This window comes from Prinia subflava, chromosome 16 (assembly GCF_021018805.1).
Source record: "Prinia subflava isolate CZ2003 ecotype Zambia chromosome 16, Cam_Psub_1.2, whole genome shotgun sequence".
In the NCBI taxonomy this organism is placed as follows: domain Eukaryota; kingdom Metazoa; phylum Chordata; class Aves; order Passeriformes; family Cisticolidae; genus Prinia; species Prinia subflava.
In genome coordinates, this window is record NC_086262.1 from 6,957,563 (window position 1) to 6,983,746 (window position 26,184).

General features: G+C 38.8%; 1 protein-coding gene across 2 annotated transcripts in view; it reads left to right on the forward strand.

Moving 5' to 3' along the window:
* Positions 1-26,184, forward strand: part of GABRB2 (gamma-aminobutyric acid type A receptor subunit beta2) — a 142,183-nt gene that overhangs the window by 54,791 nt on the left and 61,208 nt on the right. For both annotated transcript variants that reach the window (XM_063413357.1, XM_063413358.1), the window contains one exon: positions 20,190-20,272. In XM_063413357.1, the coding sequence (XP_063269427.1) occupies positions 20,190-20,272 (83 nt within the window). The remainder of the gene's footprint in view (positions 1-20,189; positions 20,273-26,184) is intronic.

The following is a 26,184-nucleotide window of genomic DNA, read 5'->3' on the forward strand; positions in this document are numbered from 1 at the left end:
GGCTGTTTCAGCAGCAGAAGGTGTTTCAGGGTGCTGTAATCAATACAGTCAGGATCCCCAGGGTTTGTATTCTGTGGACATGATCTCTTCTGGCAGTTGTTCAGAGACAAGCAAATCTTCAGAACCCTAAATTGTACTCACATGTGGGCTCTAAGTCCACGTTCAGCATTTCACGGGGAGGGTTTGACAGAGTGCCTTATCCTGCTCAGCTTCTGAATTATGAGGTCACTGTTTTCTCCATCTTCATGTGGTACAGTGTGTCATTTTTGAGAACACCTTTTTAGAAATACTGCGGTAATTGCAGAATATCGAATATGCATGACATCCTTCAACAGCTTCCATATCTCTTTTTATGGTGGCTGCTGCTGATACATCTGCACATCTTTGAAATCCCTCCAGGGATGGTGACACCACCTCTTTGGGGCAGCCTTTTGTCATGCTTAACAGCCCTTACAGTAAAGAAATTTTTCCAGATATTCAATCTACACCTCTCCTAGTTCAACCTGAGGCTGTTTACTCTTGCCCTTTGTTTGTGACTTGGTAGAAGAGGATCACCCTCACCTGGCTACAGCCTCATGCCAGGGAGTTGTAGAGAGTGAGGAGGTCTCCACTGAGATTCCTTTTCTCCAGGCTGAATTCCAGGTCCCTCAGGTGCTGCCTGTAAGACACAGGCTCCACAGCCTGTCCCAGCTCCATGGCCTGTCTCTGGACTTGCTCCAAAGCCCCTTGGTCTTCCTTGCAGGGAGGGGCCCTGAGCTGAGCCCTGCAGCTGTGCCAGTCATCCCATTGTCTTTCACAATGGCCCCCTGCTCATCGTGTGTGTTGCACAAAAAAATATTTACAGCTTATGGGTTTGTTTTCATTCACTGTCAGGGATCTGTCTCAGGACTGTTTATTAAAACTTTGACATTTTAAAATATTTGCTCCAAAAATTTATCTTGAAAAGTGGAAGGCATATGAAAGTGTATGACCTTCTAATGTGGAAAAAAATCTTCTTTTCCCAAAGCCCTTTGCAGGGTTGTAAAGCCACTGGGGATTATAAAGCTAACATTTGTTTTCACATAAAAAAGTAGTGATAGACCTTAACAATCCCTGCAAGACTCAGATATCTTTACTGTAGAAGGTGTTGCTTGCCAGCTTTTTTCCTATTTTAAGTGGTAATGGAAAATTTATTCAGTGTATATTGAAAAATGTTATGGTGCATTCTCTTCAGTGTTAGAATGGAGGAAAACAGGGGCTGTGTAGCTGTTGGGGAAACACTTTGAGATCTCAGATTAATTTGCATTGATGGAAACTGGAACAGTAGGATTAAGACCAAGTCATCCAGTATTATTTGGCTGGCTTCTCTCTTAGGGATCATAACTTTTTAACCTAATTTAGTGTGTTGTTTCTGTCAGTCCAGAACCTATCCCTATTTGGAGATATCTGGGTGAGGATCAGAAATGTTGGAGCTAGAAGAAAAATTTTCTTCATCTCAATGCTGACATCCACAAATTCTGTCCTCTTTTTTTGTCCTTTACTATTGTCACTTTCTTTGTTGTGCAGGTTTTTACAGCATTTGTTACTGGTAGAAATGCTAGCAAAAATTAGCTATCAGCAATAGATCTTCTTGTTGCTTTGGGTTTTTTTAACTTAAGAACAAAATGTGCGCTTTAGAAGAATAGTATTGTACCTTAACAAGACAATATGGCTGATACTGCATAGGAAGAAACACTCACAACAAAATTTGGAATGTTTCTGCTGATGTGGAAACCAATAGAGCATTAATTTACTGTAATCATGAAACTTGTTACAGTCTACCTCATAGGTATTTTTACCAAAATATTACAAATTTCAGGCAATGAATACTAATTTGAAAGAACTTAGAAATCCCTTGAACTCAGATGACTGCAGGACATTTGTTTGTGATCAGCTGAAGAGGTAAATTATTTTTAGACCTTGCTGATAAGCTCTGTCCTTTCAGGGAGATATCATGGCCTGTGTTTTCATCACTCTCTAGAAGATGGCTCATGTCTTTTCCCTTTGGTTCGCTCTATAAAAAGCAGAGATGACCATCAGTACATGAGATGGAAAACAAGATGAAGGCAAGGAGGCAAATACTGAATATTCATCCCTATCTCCTTCAATTTTTCATTACACACAACAGGAGTTCCATAGTTCCATCTCAGGGTATATCTTATTCTTGGCAAACAACTGAGAGGAAAGCACTGTGCATCTTTAAACACCAGTGGGCTGCTTCTACAAGGGGTCTCCAAAGCACATCCAATTGGAATGTATCACAAATATTGCATTATGGTTATCCTGAAATGCCTTTGGATATGGTTTCACAGCATTAGTGTTGCTGGAGAAATGGCACGTACAACAGAGAGGAGATGACTTTTGTTGCTGTTGGATTTTTAAAGAGGTGGTAGAGTAGCTATAAGAAAGATATGCCATTAGTCATTTTCATGTAACTTTGCTATGCCTTCCAGAAATGCAGTCAAGAGCTGCAATATTTATCTGAAAAAGAATTTTCTAAGGACACTGCTGTGTATTAAAGAAACACTTCTCCCAGCCAGAGTAGTTTATTTCTTTTTGAAGAAAGAAATACTGAAGATATATTCAAGATTACTTTTTTCGTAGCCTTCTGTCTTCATCTTCTAATGCAAGGTGGTTTTATGTTATGAAGAAGTCACAGCATAATTTCAAGTAAATTATTTGCCCATTATTAAAACTGAAGGATATGCGTAAAATGCTGGTGTTCAGGAAGGTGGTCTAATTTTGCAGTTATTTGTGTCTGTAATAACAAAAATACAAAAAAACCTTAGCCTGGTTTGAAGGGTCTTAGAGTAATTTCCATTTACATACACTGCAGTATTCAGAATTATCTTTTTTTTAAAAAACTAGTTAGCTTAGAAAACAACAACAACAACAACAACAACACCTGAAAAATCTGAGGAGGCAAGAGATAATCCTAGAAAAAATTAAAATCAGACTGAGTGTATAGAGATCTGTGTAGACAAGGATTAGGAGGAGACCTTTCCCATGAGCAGGAGGTTCTGTGGGTTACCACTGATGTGGGTAGGGTCCCATTCATGGAAATCAGCAGCAGCTGCACTTTGCCATTTCAGTCAGGCCTCCCTCCAGTCATCTCTTTTCTGCTCCTCCTTTGATTAACTGGACAGAACCAAAGGTTATATCATGGCACTCTTTTTTATAATTGAACACTCAACACTAGTTCCAAAACCATGTAAATAAGGTCATGTGTAGGGTATCTCAAAATAGAAGTGTTGGTAAGTGTTTTGGTAGTTTCCTTAATTTTCTTTATTTGTACTTTTTGGGGTGGGTTTGGTGGGGTTTTTTTCTGTATTAATATTTTGTTTCCATGAGTACTGAAGGTATTTTTCTTGTATTGAAGGAGATAGACTCCCTTTCCAGCTGTCTTATCTGGTCACATCTTCTCTGCTTCACCTCATTTGATTTTCTTTAGGGTTCATCTTTCCATTTTATATCAATACGACTTTAATTTCAGTACAATCTATATTTATGGTTTATAGGATTCCTAAGAAAATTTACTGTGTCCTAGTTTTAGAAATAGGGATAAGACTGAACCAAGGCACTGAAATTGTTGGCAGTGGGGACCCCACAGAGCTGAAGACAAGTAAGAGAGCATGAAGAGTAGTTATTGTTTAGTGTCAAGAATGAAACTAAATATTAAATGTTACCTGCCATTACAAGTGTTACAGAACCTTACTAGTAATTTGTTCAGAGGAAGGTATGGATATTATATCAATTTGAAAATAGATGGCTAATGGATGCAATGCTCAAGCTTCAGATAGGCAACAATAATTATTACTTACCCATATGAAAGAACAAAAGTGTTGGAAAAGCAGTTTTTTCACTTGGATAACTTTTTTATTAAGTTGTATTTGTTGGTGCAGTATGTAGTAAAAACAGGTTTTTGTTTTGCTTTGCAAAGTATTGGATCAGTAGACTGTGTGATGTGAGATGTGCGATGGCCAGGCTGATAAACCCGGAGAGACTGCTGGGCTGAATATCACTCCTAGAATCCTGAATTTCCCACTCCTGCAAAATAGGGTAGGGATGTGGCAAATTTAATATTGTGCCCATGGCACAACCCCTGAACTAAACCCCTATTTATAGGAATAAAGTATCTTTGAGACTTTCAAAATTCTGTTTCAGTTGAGAGAAACAATCAGGGTATCAGGATTCACTTTGCTCATTAGTTTAGACAGGGATGAGCAAGTGAAAAGTTTTATTCCTCGCAGTTATTTGTTGTTAAGCACTTCTTACCAGCCCTGGAAAACATGATGTTCAAAGTGCTTTTTAAAAGACATTGACAGGTCAGGCCTAGTGTGACAATCCATTGTCTTCCCTTCTGAAAGTGTGATGCCAGTCAGGAGAACAGTGTCAGCTCTGCATCAGGGGAATTATCTACTAAAAACGTTTTAGTGGAGATGTTTTGTGCCCAGGAACATGCTGGAGTTTCCATTTAAGTAAACAAGTCCCTCTCGATCTTGGTACAAAGCATCAGCATTAGCGAAAACATTCCCCTTCTTATCTTGAGCATAACTTTTGTGTTATTTTCAATATTGAGTAGTAAGGAAAATAGTGCCGCTACCCCTCCCCCCCGTTTTTAATTCATCAAATCTAATCATAGAACTGACCAGGTTTTCCTGCTTCCTTATGATTGTTTTGAAAATTCATTATCCTCTCCCCTTCTGGCTTTCCTTAGTTTTGCTGTTCTACCTCATCACTGCATTCATCCATGCTTTCTGTGAAGCAATTTTCTAATGTGGAATATCTCCAACCTCTAAAATTTTGGAAAAGCAGGGTGGTTTTATAGTCCATTTTTCATTGAATTACAGACCTTTATTATCCTGAGTCATTGTTTTTCATTAAAATTTAGCATGTGCTCTGTTTTTTTTTCTCCTTATTGTAGAAGGGGGTGGGGGAGGGAGGAGGGGTGCCTTAGATTATTAGCACAGGATTGTCAGTGTATTTGATGTCATGCTTCTGCTTATCAACTACTCTGTCAAAAGGCATCATTTCCATCCAAATCCAGTGGGACCATTTTTAGAGTATTGTTTTGGAGCCACTGTGACAGCTTCAGTAAATGTGAATTTTAATCTATTTGTCTAATGAAGATGAGGATCTTGGCTAATGACTACATAGTCATAAGTGATGATGCTTTTCCTCCTACTCCCTCATTGCTTAGAGCATATATTAATTGTGCAGATGGTAGTGGCTTAGCTATGTGATAGTTCCCTTTCCATCCTCCTCTCGTGGCATTTACACTGTGCAAAGAGGGTGTATTGCCATCTTGTTATTTAGGAGAGTTCTGTGATTCATCACCTGCCTTTTAAATCCAATACTATGATCACATCTTGTTGCTAAGAGGCAGAATTTGCACGTGCACTTTCTTCTTTTAAGTACACCTGTGCCAAGCTTTGCCTCAAACCTTCAAGAAAATCACAGCCAGGAGCACTGAATTTTTATCTTCATTCCTACTAGCAACATGTGAAATTTGCAATGCCAGGTTTATGCAGGTAACTGTAAATCATTCCTTATGTCTTCAAGAGATTCTCAGACTTTTCAGTCTGTAAACGTGCCAGAACTTAAGTCAGGATTTACAGATATTGAAGTTTCACTAAAAGCTTTTTTTTTTTTAATTACTGGAATTTGAGTGTAATTTGTATATAACAAGTAGAAAATAAATACTTTTACTGCTTTATTGTTTTGCTTTTCTACTTGTCCATTAATTTGTTTTTATGGTTTGCAAGGAACAACAGGAGTAATTTAGGCACAACTAAGGAAGACAGTTCCTTAAAATTTTATTTCTTCTTTGATTTCATCTGTCTGTCATGGCCATTCTGCTCTCTAGATTTTCTATTATTGCTTCTTTCACGCAATAGTATTGACATTACTGTGTTCGAACATTTTCTGGGTTTGTTCTCCAAAGAAGTCACAGATTTTATTTATTTTCCTTAAAAATTAAAGGTTTGTTTTCTTTTTAAGTATCACTGCTGTGTTCCTGATCATTATTTGCAAATACTAGGGCTATTTGGTTTGGTCTAATTTTGTTTGTTTAGGAAAGATCTTGTGCTGCAGGTACAATCAAAGGAAGTTCATGATTACTTTTAAAAGCTACAGTTCTTTTCCTAGCAATGAGAGTTCTACCGTAGGTGTCTCCTTTGCAAGTAAATATTTATTGTTTCTGGCCATATGGGGATGAATACCCCTCGACTTGAAGCTGCATGCAGGGGCCAGGTGAGCCTTTGGGAGTGACACAAAGTGATGCTGAGAGAGAGGGACTCAGGGCTGTGTCTGGCACGTGTCAAGGCTTCCACAGTATAAACAGTCAGAAGTGTGAATGAAGAAGTGACCTAAAAAGTGGAAAGAACCTGAAAGGAACCTGGTTTTCCTCCATACAGAGTTGTAGGTTTGACCCAGGGCATGGTTTCTGTTACCTAACACAGAAAATGCATAATATGCAGTTTGCTCTCTGAGTGAGGTGCTGCTATTCTGAATTTAGGAGTGTCTCTGCTATTCCAAGAACAGAGAAATTGTTAATACCCTTTAGGCACTGCAGTCATGTTTGAATCTGTTGATAGAAGGAGAGTTGGAGTGAATGGAAAGCTGAGACAGATCCACTGCAGCACTAACAAACTCATAATGCTTTCAACATCAAGAATTTGAGATGTTTATTGCTGAAAATTCTGAAGAGTGGAGCCATTTGAGCAAGCTGGTTATTGCCTCAGTTTCTGTGTCTCTGTGAAATGTGGATCCCAGCATAAACAGGCTCCCATGTAAATTCCAGAGTGGTTTCTGTAATGCTGTACTGATGTTCATGGGATTTCTCTTTCATCAGCTTGGAGGGGCAGCAGGAGAAAAACATTTAACCTTAACAGGAGAGTTATTAAACTGCTGACATCGTTCACTAGATTTCTGGTCTATGGTAAGAAATTAGATTTACCACTTGAGAGAGATCTTGAAGAGTCACTGGCTCTAGCATTAGGTTAAATGAACAGAGGTAATGCATGATAGTAGTGATGAATTCTGGTCAGTGCTTGAAATATCTGAAACTAAATTTGTATCAAAAATACTGATATGTTGTGACAACTAAAGAACCCTGAATGAACCAAACAAAACCCAAACAGATGGCTGTTTCTCCTAACACAGCATTTAACTACATACTTGAGAACGTGTACTGGGAAATGAGAGAAATGCTGAACTGGCTTATAGAGAATTGTCTTACCCATCTAAAACATGGCACAGATAATTTTCATGTATCATCCCATGCTTGTCTCCTGGGAAAGCTGCTGGCCCATAAAAGGGTGACCATTTTGTTACACAGTGTCCTCTCCTTCTGACCTCATATTGCAGGCAGTGCTAACCTGAAGTCCCCATCCCTGCTAAGACTTTGCTGTTGAGTAGTTATTTTTAAAAAGCTCTTCCAGCGTATTTTCCATGAGCACTCTACCTCATGGAGGGAGTGCAGGTTTTGTTACTGTGCCAGTGTTATCCTGGTACACTAAAATCATTCAAAGCTCTTCCTGCCAGGTGGACAGTGGAAGCTACCATGCCTTTTGCCATGGTGAGTGATGGCAGTGTTGACGTGTGTGTGATTCTGTGGTTGTGTAGATTTTGCTGAAGGGCTGTGGCTGGATGGACATTGCTCACATCAGGAGAGGGTGAGGCTGTGTAGGAGGGGACAGGGCAGCTCCAGTCCCCATTCTGTGCCTCGGGGATGGCTCTGTGCTGAACCTGCTGTGCCACTGGTGCTTTTGCTTTATTGCCAGTGTTTGCAGTCACCCCAAAGCACCTGTGCATTTAATCAAGTAAGTGCTTCTCAAGGCTCTGAATTTGATTTACTGAGTTGCAGTGTGTGTTTGTTGTCCTATTGTTGATGTATAAAAGACTTCTACACATAGGAGTAATTTTAGAGATTGGTTGAAAAAAAAAAGAAAGAAAGAAAGAAAAGAGTACACATTCTCCAGCAAAATGATCACTTTAAAAATTCCCTGAATTGAAGGAACAGGTCCCAGACAGGTCTGATATAGCTGAGATAAACATTTACTTTCTCATCAGATGTATGTTTGCCATGTTGGGTAGAACTGACATATTCCAGCTGACTTTTCATCTGCTTCAAATGTGAACTAGTTTTAAATGGTTTCTTGGAGAAAAGAAGGTTCATGTATAGACAAGGTAACAGAAAAAGCAATGGGGGAGACATTTTCTAAATTAAATTATAAACATACACAATACAAAGAAATCCTTCTTATGTAGCCCATGTATTGATTCAACTTTCAGTGCAGTGTGAAGCGTTAAAATGCAGTTCTGCCTGCACAGAATGTTAAAAAGGATCCCCACTGTCTGAATAAGTCTATGGGAAGCAGAGACCTGATTAAACTCTGATTAGAATCAGTTGAACTCAGATTCTCATTGAGACTGAGGGTCTCAAAAAGAGTCTGAGTTCAACTGATTTTAATCTGACTCGGGTCACACCCTGTCTGCTAATGGGATTGTGTGCAGAGTCACCCTGGGCTGGTTGGCAGGGCAGGGTCACGGATCTTCCAAGCCTAATGGCTTTGTTGATCATAGATGCAAATAACTTCGACTGCAGAAACTGATGGATCTTACTAGCTTTAGAGTGGAAAAGAAGGGACCTTGATTTCTGAAACTTAAGGGAATACAGATTTATTAAAAAGCATATTTTGTGGGAAAATGTGGTAATCAAGAGGAAACTCCTTTTTTTTGGAGGGAGGGGGCGTTATTTGCAGTGTCTAGATTAAAGTTTGGCCACGGAGATCTACTTACTGAGAACTTTTGAAGGTTTATTTCATAAACAGGACAGGACCAACTGAATACTCCCCATGCATACTTTCTATTTAGATTTCCAGCATTCAGTGTGTTGTGTAGCTTATCAAGCTTTCAGTTTTTGCCAGTATGATGCAGCTGATATGTCAGAAGTCTTTGGAGTGGTTTTCCTGTTTCTGTTTGGAACAAAGTTATGACTGTTCTGAAATTAATATGAGGAAGAGAAAGGTCGTGACTGAGCATCCTAATTTTGGCAGAGGAGGAGATGTAGCCCTTGGGAATTGGATTCCAGAAGGATGGCTGGAGTTAACTTAGACGCCTGTTAATTTTAGTCATTAGATTTGACTCATTGTTATGCTTCTCTCACACATCCAATAAACTCTTCGCTAAAGCTGAGCTGAATTGATGTAGGCACTGATTTTGAAATGTTCAAGGAGAACACGCCTTACCATTTTCAAAATAATATTCCTGCTGCTTTAATAATATATTAAAGCAATGAGAGTATCTGATGTCCCAAATGGATTAAATATGAAATGGGCAATACAAGCCTAACAAAATAGATGAGGAGAGTGCTGAGGCCAGACATGACATCTGGAATGTGATAGAAAGCAATTCTAAGTAATTTATTTTTTCTCTGTCAAAATAAAAAGGAATTGTACTGGCTTGGGCGTGTCAGTAGACCTATCTGTCAAAAGAGAGAACAGAGGAAGCAGGATTGGAAATAGCTGCAAAATGGATTTTCCCCACAGATCTCCACTTGCAGATTAGCCTGAACAGGAAAAATGGCAGTGTTTAAGAGTAAAATGTGCAGAATAAGCTTGTTCATACTTTGCCCATGTCAGACCTATCCTAAAGCATTTATATGAATAAGAAGGATTCTCTTTTCCCAGCTCCCCATTACAGCATTTTATATAAATATTATCTGTAGGTGTTTTCTTGTCTTTTTTCCCCCCTCCCTTCAGAAGCCTTACCTAAAGTCATTTGATGATAACAGAAATTTGTAATATGAAACCTATTTGCTAAAAATGTCTGCTAAATCTTTACTCACTTCTTTAGTTAAATACTGTTCACATGGGAATGGTTGTTGAGCTGACAGGTGATTTGTTCAAGATTTGTTCAAGACAGCTTCAGCAGCCTCAGATGCAGCTGATAACTGGGCAGGAGAAGTCCCACTGACACTCTGGACACACCAGACTCAAGTGGAGGGGGAAGATCTGTAGCTTTATATCCCTAGGTGTTAATTCTTAGTGTGCACATAGGAAGGATGTCTCTTTCACCTGTGCTTTATAAGGTATAATTTAATCCAAAATCATCAAACAAATTGTAGACATTTTTAAGAATTCTGGTAGTCATTTTAAGTGAGTGACTTGTTTAAATTCAAAATATTGTTCTGGAACACCCACTATCTGTATTTGTACTGTCCATGTTGTCAGAACTTATTTACTCTGTGCAGGATTTGGTGTCCTGCTTGGTATACATGGACATCTGCTTAGGTAACTTGTAGGATTAAATACAGGCACAGAAACTTTAATTGGTAAATAATATATATTTTAAAAATATTAATTAACAGTCTATTCTACAGAATAAGTGATGTGATATCCTTTATACAACCAAAACAAATCTTCTGGAACTAAAAACATCACTGAAACAAATTGAGGCACTTCAGGAGCAATTAGCAGCAGAGTTGCTTGTCCTTTTTTGTTTGCTAATACTGCCTCCTGCCCACTCACCAGTGCAGTGTCAGCCTTTGTGGAGATCATGGCAAGCAGGTGAGGAGGAATGATTCAGTTCTAACAAAGTAAAAAAGTGAGAAAAGCAGTCTGTAATTAGTCACATTAGACTAAAAGATTTGAATCTTAATTGAGGTTCTGACACAGAAATTATTCATTCTTTCTTAAAAATCTCTTTATCCTACCCCCTGCAGTTTTGTGAGGTGTCAGTGTGTGATGCGAGTAATGTGCTGACACTTGGATCTACAGTCCTGTACTTGTGCAAGAGGACGTGTGAAGTACTACCTGTATGGTGCAGCCTTAACATTAACACCAGTATTAAATCTGAATTTTATGATATCTATAATTTTTGGCTTTTGGTTGGGTTTTTTTCTCATATTCTTAGTATCTACCTGGAGTGCCTTTGACTCATTAAATTTCTCCCCGTTCTAGGGAAAAACACTCTCATTCCTAAGTGATAAACTTGACACTATTCAGTAATCACCACTCTATGGACATAACAGTTGCTGCAAAAGAACTGTTAAAACCTTCCCCCAAGGACTTATCTGTAATTCTACACTGCATCTCTTAATTCTGTGCGATGTTCCAGGTCATTATGTATTATGTCAGTTGTGCCACTCTAATATCTGGAAATAGGCCCTCGGTGCTGCCATGCAGACACTCCTAAGGGCATGAATTAAACACAGTTTTAAAAACTGGCCAATGATCTCTTTGTGTGCAGTGTGTGTGATCTGCTGACATCAGAGCTGGGGGAAAAAAAGAATAACTCAGTCCAATCATACTTGTTACATTTTTGCAGTCATATGATGATAACTTTTTGCAATAAAAAACAAAACCTAAAACCACTTGGCATAAGATAATAAGTGTGTTGATAGCAGTTTTATTGTTTATTTTAACAGCTACAGCAATCAGTAAATCAAATTATGTAAAAAAAGAATTAGATAAAAACAATGGTAAAAGGTTGGATTCTTAGGAATGAAATTATAGATCAGTGCTAGGTATTAATTGGGGTCTCATGACATTAATATTGTGGTTAGCTTCTACTCTCGGTGTTAAATCTAAAAATGGACTTGGATGATGCAGTAGTGAAGTAGAGTTCAGGAATTGTTAGTAATAAAGATTTGTGTAAAATCAAGGATAAAAACTTGATGAGATACTTCCCAATCACTGACACCCAATCCTTGTCAGCCTGATTGACAGGGATTGAAAATGGTATTTGGCTGCAAAAAAAAAAAAAGAAAAAAAGAGGCAAATACAGCTGCAGAGATAAGCCCTAACTGTAGTATGGACAGTCTCATTCTCACTGAAATACAATATCCCAGTAGCAATGAAATACACACACAAACACATATACATGTACATCGTATACATATATATATATGCACATTTTTGTGCACTGCAGAATTTTTTGTTTTAAAAAATCTGCTGTGGACATCACAATCTACCCATGCACTTCACCATCCCCATCTCCTTGTTGCCACAGAGGGATGAAGCATTATGACCTACTAACTATAAATAGTGGTCATTCAATAAAATTAAAAGCAAACTGAGATATTAGTGCCAGTGTGCTAATCTAGACAATAGTAGTGTAATACATTGGCATAGCAGACATAAAGTCTGAGGGCTGTACTTCAGATGCTTTGGAGCTTTAAGATCATGTGCATTATTTTTTTTGTGTCCTGCCTTTATTGACAGTTGATACTACAGTGATATTTGAAAGGATGTCATTAGGGTAAAATTACATATTTTGGTACGTGTCTCTTACTCTGCCCTAAATATCAGAAATAAGCTGAAATATTTATTTGCAAGCTAGAGATATTGATCTTACAGCAATAGTCAATTACAAGGATATTTGGGTTATTTTACTGAAAGATTACAGGAGATTTAATCAGCTTGTGCAATAGCAGGACCAAAAGGGACTGTTTCTCATTCTCTTATTTGATTGTGGCATTGTTTTAAGCCTCCAAGATGCATGAGGGGAGGGGGAATGTGGGGACAGAGGAATTCTGGCTACATTGTTCTCCTTCTGATAAGCTTAGCAACTGCATGTGCTTCCAGCTCTCATGGGAGATGTTTTAAAAAATAAAATTACCTTCTACAGCTGTTTGATAGTGGCTCACTTCTCAGAGACTGAAAGAGGATGTGTTACCAGAGGTGAGGAGATGCATTTTGCAAGAGCACTTTGTGGCAAGTGGAGAGCGCATTCCAGCTGCAGTGGGTCAGGCTGCTCAGGATGTGCTTCCCTGGGACACAGATCTGTGGCTCTTACTTTGGGAGATCACTTAGCATGCTCTGGTGTTTTAAACTGAGTATCTGGTGAATGACTGGTTGTTTTGAAACCTGTTCAGGGAGTAAGGAATGGGGAATATCATCCTCTTTGACATCAGGAAAAGCAGAAACAAAAAAAAAATCAACATTTTTATAAGACTTCATCATGGCTAGAGGTCGCCTACCAGGCAGTGTTCTCTAGAAAGTTTCAGTGACTGGGGCACTCAAGCCATCCCGAGCAATGGTAACTGCAAGGCAGCAGGGTTAATACATCATGATGTAGTTGTGGATCTGCTTGGAGGGGGATTTTTCCCTTCCTCATTCTCTATTGTGGTGAGAAAATCATGACTGTGTGTACCATGTCACTTTGACGTGCTGCTGAAATAGTTTTTGGTGCATTTTAGGGAAGGTCAGGTTGTCTATACACAGAAAACAAGAAGATATTAAGGAAAGTTGAGCAAACACTTCATTACTAGCTCAGGTCAAGTTTTTCAGAGCAGAGTGAAGAGGAAAAAAATTGCATATTTGTGAGCTTTTCTTTCTTGCTGGAAATGCAAAGGGATATAGTAGATTGTCTAACGGGAGAAAAGGCATGGAAAGTAAACGGTCTGATAGAAATCCTACACAGGGGCAGTGCCACTCTCTTTGTATTCCAGTCTGTGAGGATAAAAATTTCTAATAAAAATGGAGTTAGGTAGTAATAACCTGTGGCTGGTATTCTACTATACTTCTTGCCGCTCACCTTCATGCTGACTCTTAACTGTCCCCCTGTTTGAGTGTTTTTAAAGAGTGACTCCTGTGTTAGGACAGGGAGAGTTCATTTTACTTTTGTTTCAGTGTTTTGTAGGAATTGCATGGGTTACTGCTGTATTGTAAAGGTTGTTGAAAGAAACCTAATAATTTCTGGTCTGTGCTATAGGGTTTTTTACTTACTTTTTGCCACCTTTTTGGATCTGGGAGTAATTCTGCTTATTAAGACTCCACTTGCATTTATTATTTCTATTGACACTTTCCTGTGGGAAATGAGCTGTCTGACTCACAAAAGCCAGAGAAATGGGAGTTTGGGGCTCTCATCTTACTACTTCTGTAAGAATTACTAAATAAGCTGCAATCACAGAACTCCTTACTGAAGATTGTTTTGACTATCACATTAGTTTTTAACTCAAGTAGAACTTTTTTCCTCCAGAACAGCGAAAATACCTTCCACTCAGTTGCCTGGAACAGACAACTGATGGCTAATATTCTTGATTGGTGGCATTTTGTGAGAAGGGAGGATTTTGAAGAAATCAAATACACAGAAACCATGGCTTAAGACCATAATGAAGTGACTGCAGTTTCTGTGTGAGCTCCCTCTCCAGAGCACAAGCTGCTCACTGACAGAGGGAGGTGCAGGTTGTGGCAGCATCCCCATGGCAGTCAGTCTCCAGGAACCAGCGGCTGCTGGAGGTTGGCTCCTGCAGATATTTTGGAGGAGAGGATTGCTGTCTTCTACACAGCAGAACATTCTGACACTGGTCCTGGGGAGAAACAAGCCCCTGTTCTTCCAAAGATAAGCACTGGGCTACTGCAGTTGTTACTCTGTTAAGGTGTGTAAAAGTAGCCTGGGGCAATGTTCGTATTATTTTACCCATGATAATTTGTACTTCCTTATTTCTGTGGTTTTAGATGCAGTAGTACCTGCACAGTTAGTGCATTGAAGCAGTGTGTATTTTGTGGAGAAGATTTTCCCTGTTTCCTCTAGGACTTCAGTTAATTAGGAACTGTATCTTTATCTTCCTGGAATAAAAATTGTTAATATAGGGTACATTTACTGTGCAATGTACATGTTGGAGCTAACTAAGCACATTATTTTAGGTAGTGAGAACTTTGTAAAAACCCACCAAATTCATGTGTCTCCTTGGAAAGTTCTGGCTCTCTTTCATAGTTTGAGGGTCTGTATTTAATGTGGTGTAATATCAGAACAACTGCTTTAAAAATGTTTTGTATATATGATTTATTTTATGCAGTGTGACTTGGATGGTAACAATATAAATTTTTAAGAGAAAGAAAGTGGAATAATGCACTTCTATGTTAATGCTGACATTATTTGAGTTAAGCAGATCTGTAATTTTCCCAATCAGAAGAAGAAACATGTTTTGCAAAATATTTGAATGTAAGGCTTTCACATTTTCAGTGATGGTTAGTAAAGCAAAAGGACTATAAACTCTGGGTAAGTGGAGGACATGTACGAACTCTTTATTATGAGGTTGCTTGTTTCATACTATTGATCGTGCTCATATTGTTTCATTTTCTGTAAGTCCTGCAGTATTTTAGCATTCTTCCTTTTAGCTATTTCTTTAGAAAGGGAGAAGTGAAGTGAATGCTGAAAGACAAGGATACATTTCTCAGTGATAAAATATTAAAATTATGAAGTGCTCCTCTGAGCTTTTCTGCCATTTTATATAGGTGTTATTTTCTAAAGAACCTATTACTTCAGAGAAAGATTTGAATGGATTCAGTCTAAAGCTGAGGTTATTGTAGCAGGAGATTTTACTGCAGTGTGATGTGTGGTTTTTGCAAGGATTTAAATTACGATGATGCTATGGCTGAATTTTGGACACAGTGACAGGTTAGTAGGAAATGCAATCTCACTGAAAGAACAATTTATAGAGCTACATATATAGCAGTACAGCAGAAGATGGAATGGAACTCTGCAACAAAATTCTGATTCTTCCTGTGACAGAATTCTTTTACCATGAAATAAGAGCCCAGTTCTCTGGTTTTCCATGACTCTTCCCTGCTGGCATGCAGATGGCACAATTGGCTGTAGTTTGGCAGAAAAATGCAGAACATCTTCCCAAGAACTATCAGAGGCATGCATATAGATTTTAGTTTCCTCTTAAGAATCTGATATGCTTCTTTTACCAACAATCTCAGCAACAACAAAACTTAATGAGGTGAAAGTTTCTGTCTGGGTTCTGACTCCCTGTGTTTTATCAGCTATAAAATTTTTCCTTCTGTTGTATTACATTTAGATAATGCTTTAGTATCAGATCCTTCGTATTCTTAACTTGCATTATGGTTATGCCTTTCAGCTTTGACAAATATACTTAGTGCTTTCAGAGAACATCTTACTGTCTAAGGATTGCACACTACAGAAACAAGAGGGAAATATCTACATGTCATTAGATAACAAGTTCTAAATGGAGTAAGAAAAGTGAGCTGTTGGCACTTCAGTTGGAATAATCAGGAAATGTTGAGGAGTAGTGCTAAAGAGAGCATTTACAGATTCTGGGTAGCATGTGCGTTTTGTTTCATCTCAAACAGAGATGTCAACATCAATAAAACAGCTGTTCTTTTTTCTCTGTAAAACTACACTGAGACTCAGTTGAAAGTTTATAGCTGATTTATAGTTGAAAGATTCAGTAGCTGAATGTTTAGATTTAATGTTGAATTTTTGGAAACATCACTATTGTTTGCCTTTTCCTACAGCCAACTCTTAACCTATGATAACGCAAGGGAAGCTTTTCTTTTCTGTGAATAATCAGAAGGAGGAAAAATTCTGTGAACTCTCTGATTACCAATAAATTTATTTTATTTAAAAGTAGATCTGTTAGTATTTTTATCAACCTTGACATATGTTTAAATCCAATGCTATCATCCAGGAGAGAGATTTATCCCACCGATGTTTTGTTCCCAGAGTTTCCAGGTATTTAAAACTGGTTTTGCTGGCTGCTGCTGTCCCAGGTATTTCCTCCTGCTGTCAAGCAGGAGGACTTTTCCAAGAAGCAAAGGTGAACAGTGGGTTTAGCTGCAGTACATTGTTTCAGTAACTAATTTAGAGAGTTCCTGACTCGCAGTCACTGCACACAGCGAATTCTTATAAAGTCCTCGATGAAGAGGTTCAGTCTGTTGTCCCTGTGAGCTCTCTGGACTGCTCCTGATGCTGGTAATGGGGAGTCAGTCAGCTTACAGATACACAAATTTGAAGCAGAATTTCATTCTGCTTTCAACAGGATATATGTGCATACATTTAGAGAAAGAATTAGTTTTTGTATTTTCCTGGTCTTCAACTTTCTTTGACTCCAGAGGATCATGATCTCTTAGAGCTGGAACAGGAGAGAAGGGTGTTACAAAGTTCTTGTACTACCACTCTACTCAGGAGAGCTCTCTAAAACTGTCACCCTCTTGCTCATTATTTCTGCATGTCTGTAAACCTGTAATTACAGGTCAGGGCTGCTTCCCTCCAGGGCAGAGCTAAGTTTCTCTTACTGCTTATTCTCCAGAGCTTTGCAAAGCCATTGCAGCCCCAAGAGGGAATTGGATTCTGTCCATCTCCACATGTCATTAGCATTGCTCTCCTGTCTTCCAGTGCTGTTTTTTCTTCACTAGTTGTGTCAGAACTATTTAAGTTGCTGTTTTGAATTTCAAATCCCACTTGAACTTGTCAGGAAAGTAAAATCTATAGGGTTTTGAAAAACTGTAACCTGCAAAGACCTGAAAAATAGGACCTACTAGCACTCCTGGGATAGTATTATAAGTATTATTTTCTGCCTCACTTTAAGTTTGGAAGTGTTTAAAAAAGATCTTTATGGCCTTCATATTTGGCCTCTGAAAGTAGTGCAAATTTACGACTCTTATTTGCACTATAAACCCACCAAAGATTTGGAGGTGAGCAAATTTTCAGCTTTCTCAGAGTTTATCTGAATTATTCTGAATTATTGACAGCAAACTTTACTTTCCCTGCAAGTCACTTGTGGTGCAGATTTTTTGCAGTGTAGCTGTGCTTGTTTTAACTCATGAAGTTTTCTCTAGGTCTACTTCATAATACTTTACTTAGCCAGTTTAGTAGTGCTTCAGGGTTTGCTTTTTTGTGCCTCATAATCAGTCTGCATTCAAAATATAGTTCATAAAAGAGGAAGATGAAAACTCATTGTCATTGTTAGGCATCATAAAATATCACAAGGTTTCTCTTTTCTTTAGCAACAGATGAAAAGATGAGTGTATGAGGGAGACAGTTCTGTGATGTGTTTCATTTCATGTGGTGCTTCTCTGAGTCCTGTTATTGTGTATAATCCCTAATGACTGCAGTGCCTTGAGTCACAGGGTTGTTTTTTTAAAAGCTTTCACTTTTTCATTGTTTGTTCTCAAGGTTACATTATGCAAAACACAATGTCATGTTTTTTGCACTAGTACAGGCTGTATAAAAATATTTTTAATCCTGCTGTGAAAATTGAAACAGCTCTGCTCTGGGGGAGAGGCTTTGGGCCTGTTTCAAGTGTTCCCAACTTCTAAAATGAGCTGCTGTTTCTTCCTCTGTCTGAAGAAGTGTGGGCCATGTGTCTTGCCTTTAAAAGTATTCCAAGGTGGAAATTCTTGCACTCCCTTGCTTTGGTAATTTGATTTAGCCAATCACCATGAATTGGGTAACCACCAAGAATTATCCAAAGGTAGTTTTGCTGTTTAAATAATTACGAAGATGAAAAAGAACTTTTCCTACTTTACTGTGAGAAGCCAGGCTAAAAATATGAGGGAGGTATGAGGAGAGGAAAGGACAGATTTCTGATTTTATTTCAATGGATTTGCATTATGGATAACAAGGAGCAAGCAAGTTGAATTAAATACATTATTCAAAACTTCTGTTTTGGCTTGATTAAATCCCAGCTCTACCAATCATTTTCCTTACTGTTCCACCTTTTTTTCCTTACTTTCTGGTCAGGTAGGGCATTGTGTCTTTTAATGATTTACTAATGTTCTCTACAGAGCTTTTACCCCAGCTGTCTGCAGCCTTTGGTCCCTCTTGGATTTTTTGCACCAGAAATCCTCTGGAAATGTGTGAGAATTGTGAATTCTCCCCTCCATCAGTGTGAACAGACACTTTGCTGAGGGTTGTAGGGGCTGGAGGTTGTCTCTGGGTGGAACCCTTGGAACTGGGAGACTCTGGTAGGAAGTGTTTAGGGCAGAGAAAGCTGTGAGAAAACTGACTTGTCAACCAGGTTAGCTTTTACCACAACTCTTCTGTGCTTTTAAACCTTGGCTGTAAGTCTCTGCTCTGCCTTTTCCTCTGTGGACTTCTGAAACTCTTGTAAAGCTCCTGACTATAATATACAGGTAAGTATGGAAATACTGAGGAAGTCAGAAAAACAAACCTCCCCACAAAAAACCCAAACTTAACCCAACAAAAAACATGAGCTGCAATTTTTTCTGGTCTCACTATACCCTTCTTGAAATTTGTCCCAAAATAATCAGTCTTACATTGATAATAGAACAGGGCAACTTCTTTGATTTTTCTTTAAATTTAAAAATGAGGCACCAAGTATGAACTGCCAAGAGGTTTTTTTACCAATATGTGGTGCTGCTTGCTCCATTTGCATTTGCTATGGACACTCATGTATTGCTCAGCAGTCTGATTTTGTTAAAAGCTGGAAGGCTTTCACTGAGTGGTGCCAAAGGAGTCTTTTTCCCTGTGCTTTTGTCCCACTCCAAAAAGCTTTCTTGTTGAGCATCTCTGGTAACACACATTCATTAAAAACATTATATTTTCCAAGCAATTCTATGAGTACCCCTGTATGGAACGAAGAAAGAACTTGGTGCCAAAAGATCTTCCTTTTTCTCCAGGAGACCAGCAGGACAGGACAGTAAGCATACTTATGAAGAATCTCAAGTGCCTTGCAGAAATAGTTGCTACAGCCAATTTTGAGTGAATTTTGACCAGGCAACCGTAGTTTTATGCCACTAATGAACACTTTTTAGGTATTCAAGGAGAAATAATAATATCTATCAAATGAAAGAGTTCTCTGAAATCTTTTCATCAGAATGAAGACTGTACAAGGATTTTTTGAGCTGTTATTGAGCATTCTAAATGTCTGCTATGAAAGGCCAGTGGTAAACCTCACATGAGACAGGATTTTGAGAAGGAAACTGTTGGTCACCCAATCTCTCATCAATACCTTGGAAAGACATTGATCCTGTGATGTCTTAGTGCTTGCATGTGCTGTAGGCACTCCATCTACTCCATCCTGGGTCCTGTTGTGGAGATCATCATCTTGCATTTTACAGTTTCAGCTAATTCATTTGGTCAAATGTGCAAATGGCTGCTGCCAATGCTCTCATTTTTCAGTGGTGTGGAAGCAGGTTCCCCAGGTGCTTTGGCCAGTCAGCTGTGCTTGACACACAGCAGAAAATAACCTGTGTGGAGGGGAAGCTGTGCATGACCACCAGGCTGGGATAACCTCCCTGGGACAGCACTGGCCACAGGCAAGCAGCAGACACGGTGTCCAAGGAAAACCAGAGCATCAGTGATGTACAAATACAGTTTCCTCTTTCAAAGAAGTGTGATCAGGGAAAGACTGGAACAAGGCAGGGTAACAAACTCTTCTCTTTCCTCCCCAGAATTACAACAACAGCTGCTTGTATGATGGACCTGCGGAGATATCCGCTGGATGAGCAGAACTGCACGCTGGAGATTGAAAGCTGTAAGTACTTCTGCAAATCCTCCTTATTCTGTGGTCAACTGCTTTAGAGGTTTTATTTCTGTCGGGTTCTGTTTTTTTCAGGTTTCATTCAGGTTTGGTTTGGTTTTTTTCTATGCTACTAACCCAGTTGTCTTTCAGTCTGATGATGTTTAGATCCTTGTAAACACATGCAAAAAAAATAGCTTTCCAGATGGATTAGTAATTTGTGGCACAAGGATTAGCAAAAGTTATTCTGTGTTTTGATGGACAATTTACAGCTTTAAAAGTCTCATTCAAATGCCTTGTTGGAGTTCATGTGAGGAGCACAAGGATTATTATCAGTTCTTTATCCTCCTTTACTGCTGAGCAGTGTGGCAGCTTGTTTCCATTTATAAGTGAAGGCAAGAGGTTAGAACTGTCCTTGGAGTAGGTGTTTTGTGGGTTTATTCCTAACCACCGTGCTGTTGTTCAACTTTCAATGCAGATATACAGTCTGTTTATATATACTGATTAAATGGCTGGTTTCTAGTGAACTTTTTACGTAGATAAAACTTGTGAAGTAAAAGCTCTTTTTTCCCTGAAAAAGATTCATGATTACTTTTATAATGACAATATTGCAAGCATGGTATTTAACACTCTAATTCAGATTATATCAGAATTTTCAAGATTAATGTCACATTTTAATATGCAGTACACAAGTATGTGTATTTTTAAAATAAGTTCTGTATTATAAAATATGTGGAATTTCTGTGTTTAATTTGTGTTATAGTCTGGTGAGAATGCAGTAGATCTGAACATCTTTTTGAGAAAGCATTTAAGAATATACTTTACATTTGTGTGCAAATTTAATTCATTTTACTGGAATTTACAGATATGCTAAAATTCTTGTGACACTGTTGCCTGAAATAATTTCCATGCATAAGTAAGCAGATTGAGACTATCATTAAAATTCTGTGTACTTATATTCAGAAGCAGCAAATGTGGTGATGGACTTTGTACTGCAAGTGGATAAAATCTAGTTTGTTTTAGTTTTTTGTAGTTCAATGTAGAATTTCCATTGATAGCATTTGATTCAGAATCTCATACTTGCAGCCAGCTATTATACAACCAGTAGATAGCTAGTGTATATATATTAGGCTGATTATAATGTGTGAGAAAACTATTGGCATAATTCAGGCTTACAGAGATTTTTATTGAGAAAATTTTTGCTATGACAGTGTCTTTTAATTGTTCTCATAGCAAGGACCTGGCATTTTTCTATTTTCCATTTGTGTGTGTAAGGTGGAAAGCTGGAGAGTCGGAGGAAATCCCTTCTCTCTGTTTACAGCATTGTTTAAATGACCAACAAGGCCTTGCCATCTCTCTGCATTGCTGAGAAAATAAGTCTTATTGGGATTCAAAAACTAGATATTCCCAGGAAATACCTGTCAGGTCAGTCCTCAGGCTAAGCAGAAAATTAAGTTTGTCTCCGCTTTTAAATGAGAGCACTTGTTCTCATTCAGATGTGGGACTTGTAAATTGAAATTTCCCTTTTATCTGATTTAGAGTAGAGGTTTGATGCAGATCACTTCTGTTTCAAGAAACAATCCTAAAAACTTGGATACTGAGTACTCAAAGTTGTTGTTCCACTTGGTATGAAAACTTAATGCTCATTATAGCACAGCAAGGGTAAAGTTAAATTGAACATAGAGGTTGGGATGCCAGGAGCAGAAGTAGCCAGCCTGTCTTTCATGGCAGTAATAAAGTCCCCTAGAGAATGTGGATAAAGTAACACTTGAACTGTGTTTTGAAGCACTGTCATGCTGCTTTAGGAAATGATTTGTCTCATAAACGTCATTCTGTCCCGATGATAACCTGTCTGTCTCGTGTCATGTATCACTTGAGGCAAAAATGCTGCTAGGTAGATGGCCAGGGTAAATAAGATGGAAAGTGACTTTCTCATGCAGGAGTACGTTGAGAGAAATGCAGAACCAGCATTAGTGCTTCATTAGGAATAATTAATACCATAAACAGCATCCCAGATGAAATCTGTATTCCACTATGGCATTAATCCTGCCTTTCTTCAAAGACCCATTTCTGCCTTCCTTCACAGCTGCATATCACAGGTGAGAGTCTTTTCTGGAACAGTTCAGTAAAGTCTTTCCCTTCCTCACTCGTTTTCCAGCAGTTCTTTTTGGCTTTTTGACGAATTTTTTTGCATAGTGCTAAGAACACATGACTTCCCATTTCATAACACTGTTCACATAAATCAAGGTTCTTAATATTGCTACAGTCCTCAAGGTTAACCAGTTCTTGTTATATTTGGTCTGATCATTCTTGGTCCTCACAATGCCTGCTGATTTTGTTTCATTAGAAATTTCATCAACACAAAATCCTAAAGAATATTAATGTCAAGAAGGAAGAGCTTTGCTTACAGTCATTCTCTGTATTAATCATGACCTTTCAGTGCAGTACAATTTCCTACACACCTTTTACATATCTTTACTAATTGTCTTTTCTTAGTCTTATACCAAATACTTCTATGAAATCCAGTTCAGATATACACTGAGGTCCTTTAAAAGCAGAAGCTTGTTGAATATTCAGTTTTGCTAAAATGCTTCTAAACCTGTGGGCTGTCATGTCCAAGGGGGTCTACTCAGGTATTCTACTTCTCCCTTTTTTTATTCTCCAACATACTGAACAGCAGTGCTCAGAGGGAAACCAACTTTGCTATATAATAATTTTTTAGTTTCCCAACTTGCAGGCAACAGAGAGTTTTTTCTTTTCTAGTTGAATGTTGACTTCACTCAGTAAATACCTGTCTGTTCTGCACCCTACCTCTGCCACTGCAGTTTGTATTGCTGAGTTTCTGATGATTCTTGAGAATGATTTTATTTCTCTGCTGTTTCCTGCCTCCCTGGAGTTGTAACTGTTGAAAGGAATTGTCTCAGGTAATCATCCATAAGACTAGTGAGAGCTCAAAGGCAATAAGAACTACAAGGCAATTTGAGAAATACTTCATATTCCTGTGAACTGATAAAATATCATATTGCACATCCTCAGTCTAACAGAAATTAATGTGATTCTTTTGAATATTTTTAAACACAATTATTCAAGATTCATCTGTAACATTGGGACCTTTGTCCATTTCAATTATGTGGTACCACATAAAGACAAAAATTTACTTCAATTCCTTCTTATCTTGTTTCATAATTTGTTAGGCCTGGCTATATTTGTATTATGTTGAGGTAAAATTCAGAATCTGCCTTGTGACAGTGGGCTGTTATTTTTTTTTCCATTTCCTTGTTGCTGTGGCACAAACAAGAATGCACTGAGTTTTCCTCAGAAGCACTTCCCATAGTGTATTAACCAAGTGTCACTAAAGCAGCTCATCACAGCCCTGCTGCCAGAGGCCTTGGCAGACAGGGAGCTCCCCATGCGGCTGTACTGACCAGGGAACAGCACTCACAGGCAGGGGAATGCTTTCCTGATGAATGAGAAATAATCGTTCTCAGGACAGTTCATTTATGTAAAAGCCTGGGGTGTTCGGAGCAGAAATCAATAGAATTCTTTTTCCTGCTTCATGACAGAACCACCAGAGAAGCACTCTAGGTTAAAAACTTCCATTCAGTAAGAGAATCTGGAAAAAGCCAGAAGCAGAGTCAGTATCATTCCTCCCCGTGGCATTGGAGCCCAGTACCAAACCCTTTCTAATCAGATCATCTGTGAAAGCTCCTTCACAAGAGAAAGAGAAGTCATCTTTGTGTGCTCAAGGTGACTTTATGAGTACTTTTAAGGCGCTGAAAAGAAATCAAAGCAGCCTTTTGCTGAGGCTTTGAGTGCTTTGCAGATGGCTGCTCTGGCCATCGATCAAAGCTGTAATCAGGTCACAGGGGACAAACGGTGGAGCTGCAGGAGCTGCCCAGGCAGGGCTTTTGTGGGTGAGCGAGGAGTGTTTGATGCCAGGCTGTGCCCGGCAGTGGGGCGTTCAGCACAGGGTGCCATGGCAACACGGGGCTTCCAACAACTGCACAGGGAGTGCAGAGATAAACACATGACTCTTGGGACACTGACAGCTAGAATTTTACAAGTTGTTAATTCATTTTTTGTCCTTCCTTTTATCAAACGTAATGTGTGTTCCATCCCCTCTGTCTCTTCAGCTGAGTCTGTTTTGCACCGTGGCGCTTGCAGAGAGGATATTCCTCTGTCAGCAGAAGGTGGTCTTATCAAAGTGCCCCCTTTTTCATGTTGTTCATCATCTCCATATTCAGATTTCCTAATTTGAATTCTGTGCCAGTTCAGCCTGTACAGCAGTGTGTGTGGAGGAGAGACAAGGGCTGTTTAGCAAACAGTGATGAATTCCACCTATGTCCATTGCCATTTTGGCACCATCAGCTCCTAGTGTGCCTTCCTCAGGGCAGGTACTTTGTTCTTTATTTGTCCTCAGTAATTTCATCTCAAGTATGCTGAGAAGAGAGAAGGTATAATTTCAGTGGCATGATGCACTGAAAATGAACAGGAAATCCTTGACTCCTCTTCAGTATGGAGATAGGATGATTCAGGAAGAGCTAAAATAATCCCCAGCAGTAGATGATTCTTCTGTGTAGTCTCAAGAGGGGAAGGAAATTTAAATTCACCATCAGTGCATATGATCAGGGTGGGCTGTGTACAAGGGAACCAGTGTTTGTGAGGTTTTGATAACACACACCCCCACAGCCAGCAGGGGGTTGGGCTTTCAGACTGGAGCTCAAATAACACCCGAGATATATTACCCTACAGGTAGGTAAGAGGAAAGTATTTTCCTTTTTTCATTATATCTCAGTACAGCTTTGCAGCACTCCCTGCATCCTGGGAGTTCTCACAGCACAAACAAGGTGATGCAGTGTTTGCAAATGAAGAAAGAATGATATAGGAGCTCTGCAACAGACTCTTAATGCTTTCAAGCTACTGGAGTTAAATCTAGAAGGGAAGGCAGTGTACTGTAGCACTGGGGAACAAAGAGACACGGACCCCTTATGCATCCAAAGGAGATCACTTTATTGTGGAGATGAAAAGGGGGGGCCCTTTTATACCTTGTAGAAGAGGGGCACCCCTGGCTGCTCAGATGCTGTCCATAGCTCTATCCCACGCCCCAGCTGAGCTCCAACCCTCCATCCTGCAGCTGTGCCCTCCCACAGGCTCCTCTGGTGAACACAACCCTCAACAACTTCAACAATTATAACCCCCTATCCCACAGTATACAAATATCTGATCTGTGCCTATCAGCCCCAGACCACACTGGCAACATAGATTTCCACAGAGAAATAAATAATTTTAGGTGCCTTTTTTTTTTTTTTAATCATTCTACAGCTGAATATAGAGAACATATATAATCAAAAAGACAAAAACAAAATGCAAATGGTTTTAAAACTTCTAATGCATTGTGTCTTTTATATTCAGTTGGAACGAGAGTAAATTTTTCCTTATTACAAATAACCCTGTATTTTATCAAGGGATTATTGGAAACAAAAAGGACCCTTTTCAAAAAGTCCATATTCAGAAAGTGTCAAATGTATTTGCTAAGGCTTGGAAAAGAAATTACATGTCCAGGAAGGCGTCTCTTGAGTAGAAAGATATTTTCCAAAAGAAAGGAATATACTTCTAACAAAAGCTCTGATAATCTTATATCCAGTAAATTATATGGAGGTATGAAAGGCTGATGGATTAGCATTTTACAGTCCTGATTTGAGAAGGTATGAATTTCACGAGGTAAATAGTCACCTTTCTGTTTGGTTTTATTTTTTAGGATCTCAGTTATAAAATGTTATACTTTAGGCAAATTTTTTTCTGTAGGTCTGGTATTCTTTTCAGATGCCTTGTAATTGGTGACTTCTTCAAGAAAAATAAATCTTTTTAAGTGCTGTTGGTAAATTCATGTGATATTGTCACATACCTTAGCAGGGTGTAGTGTATGA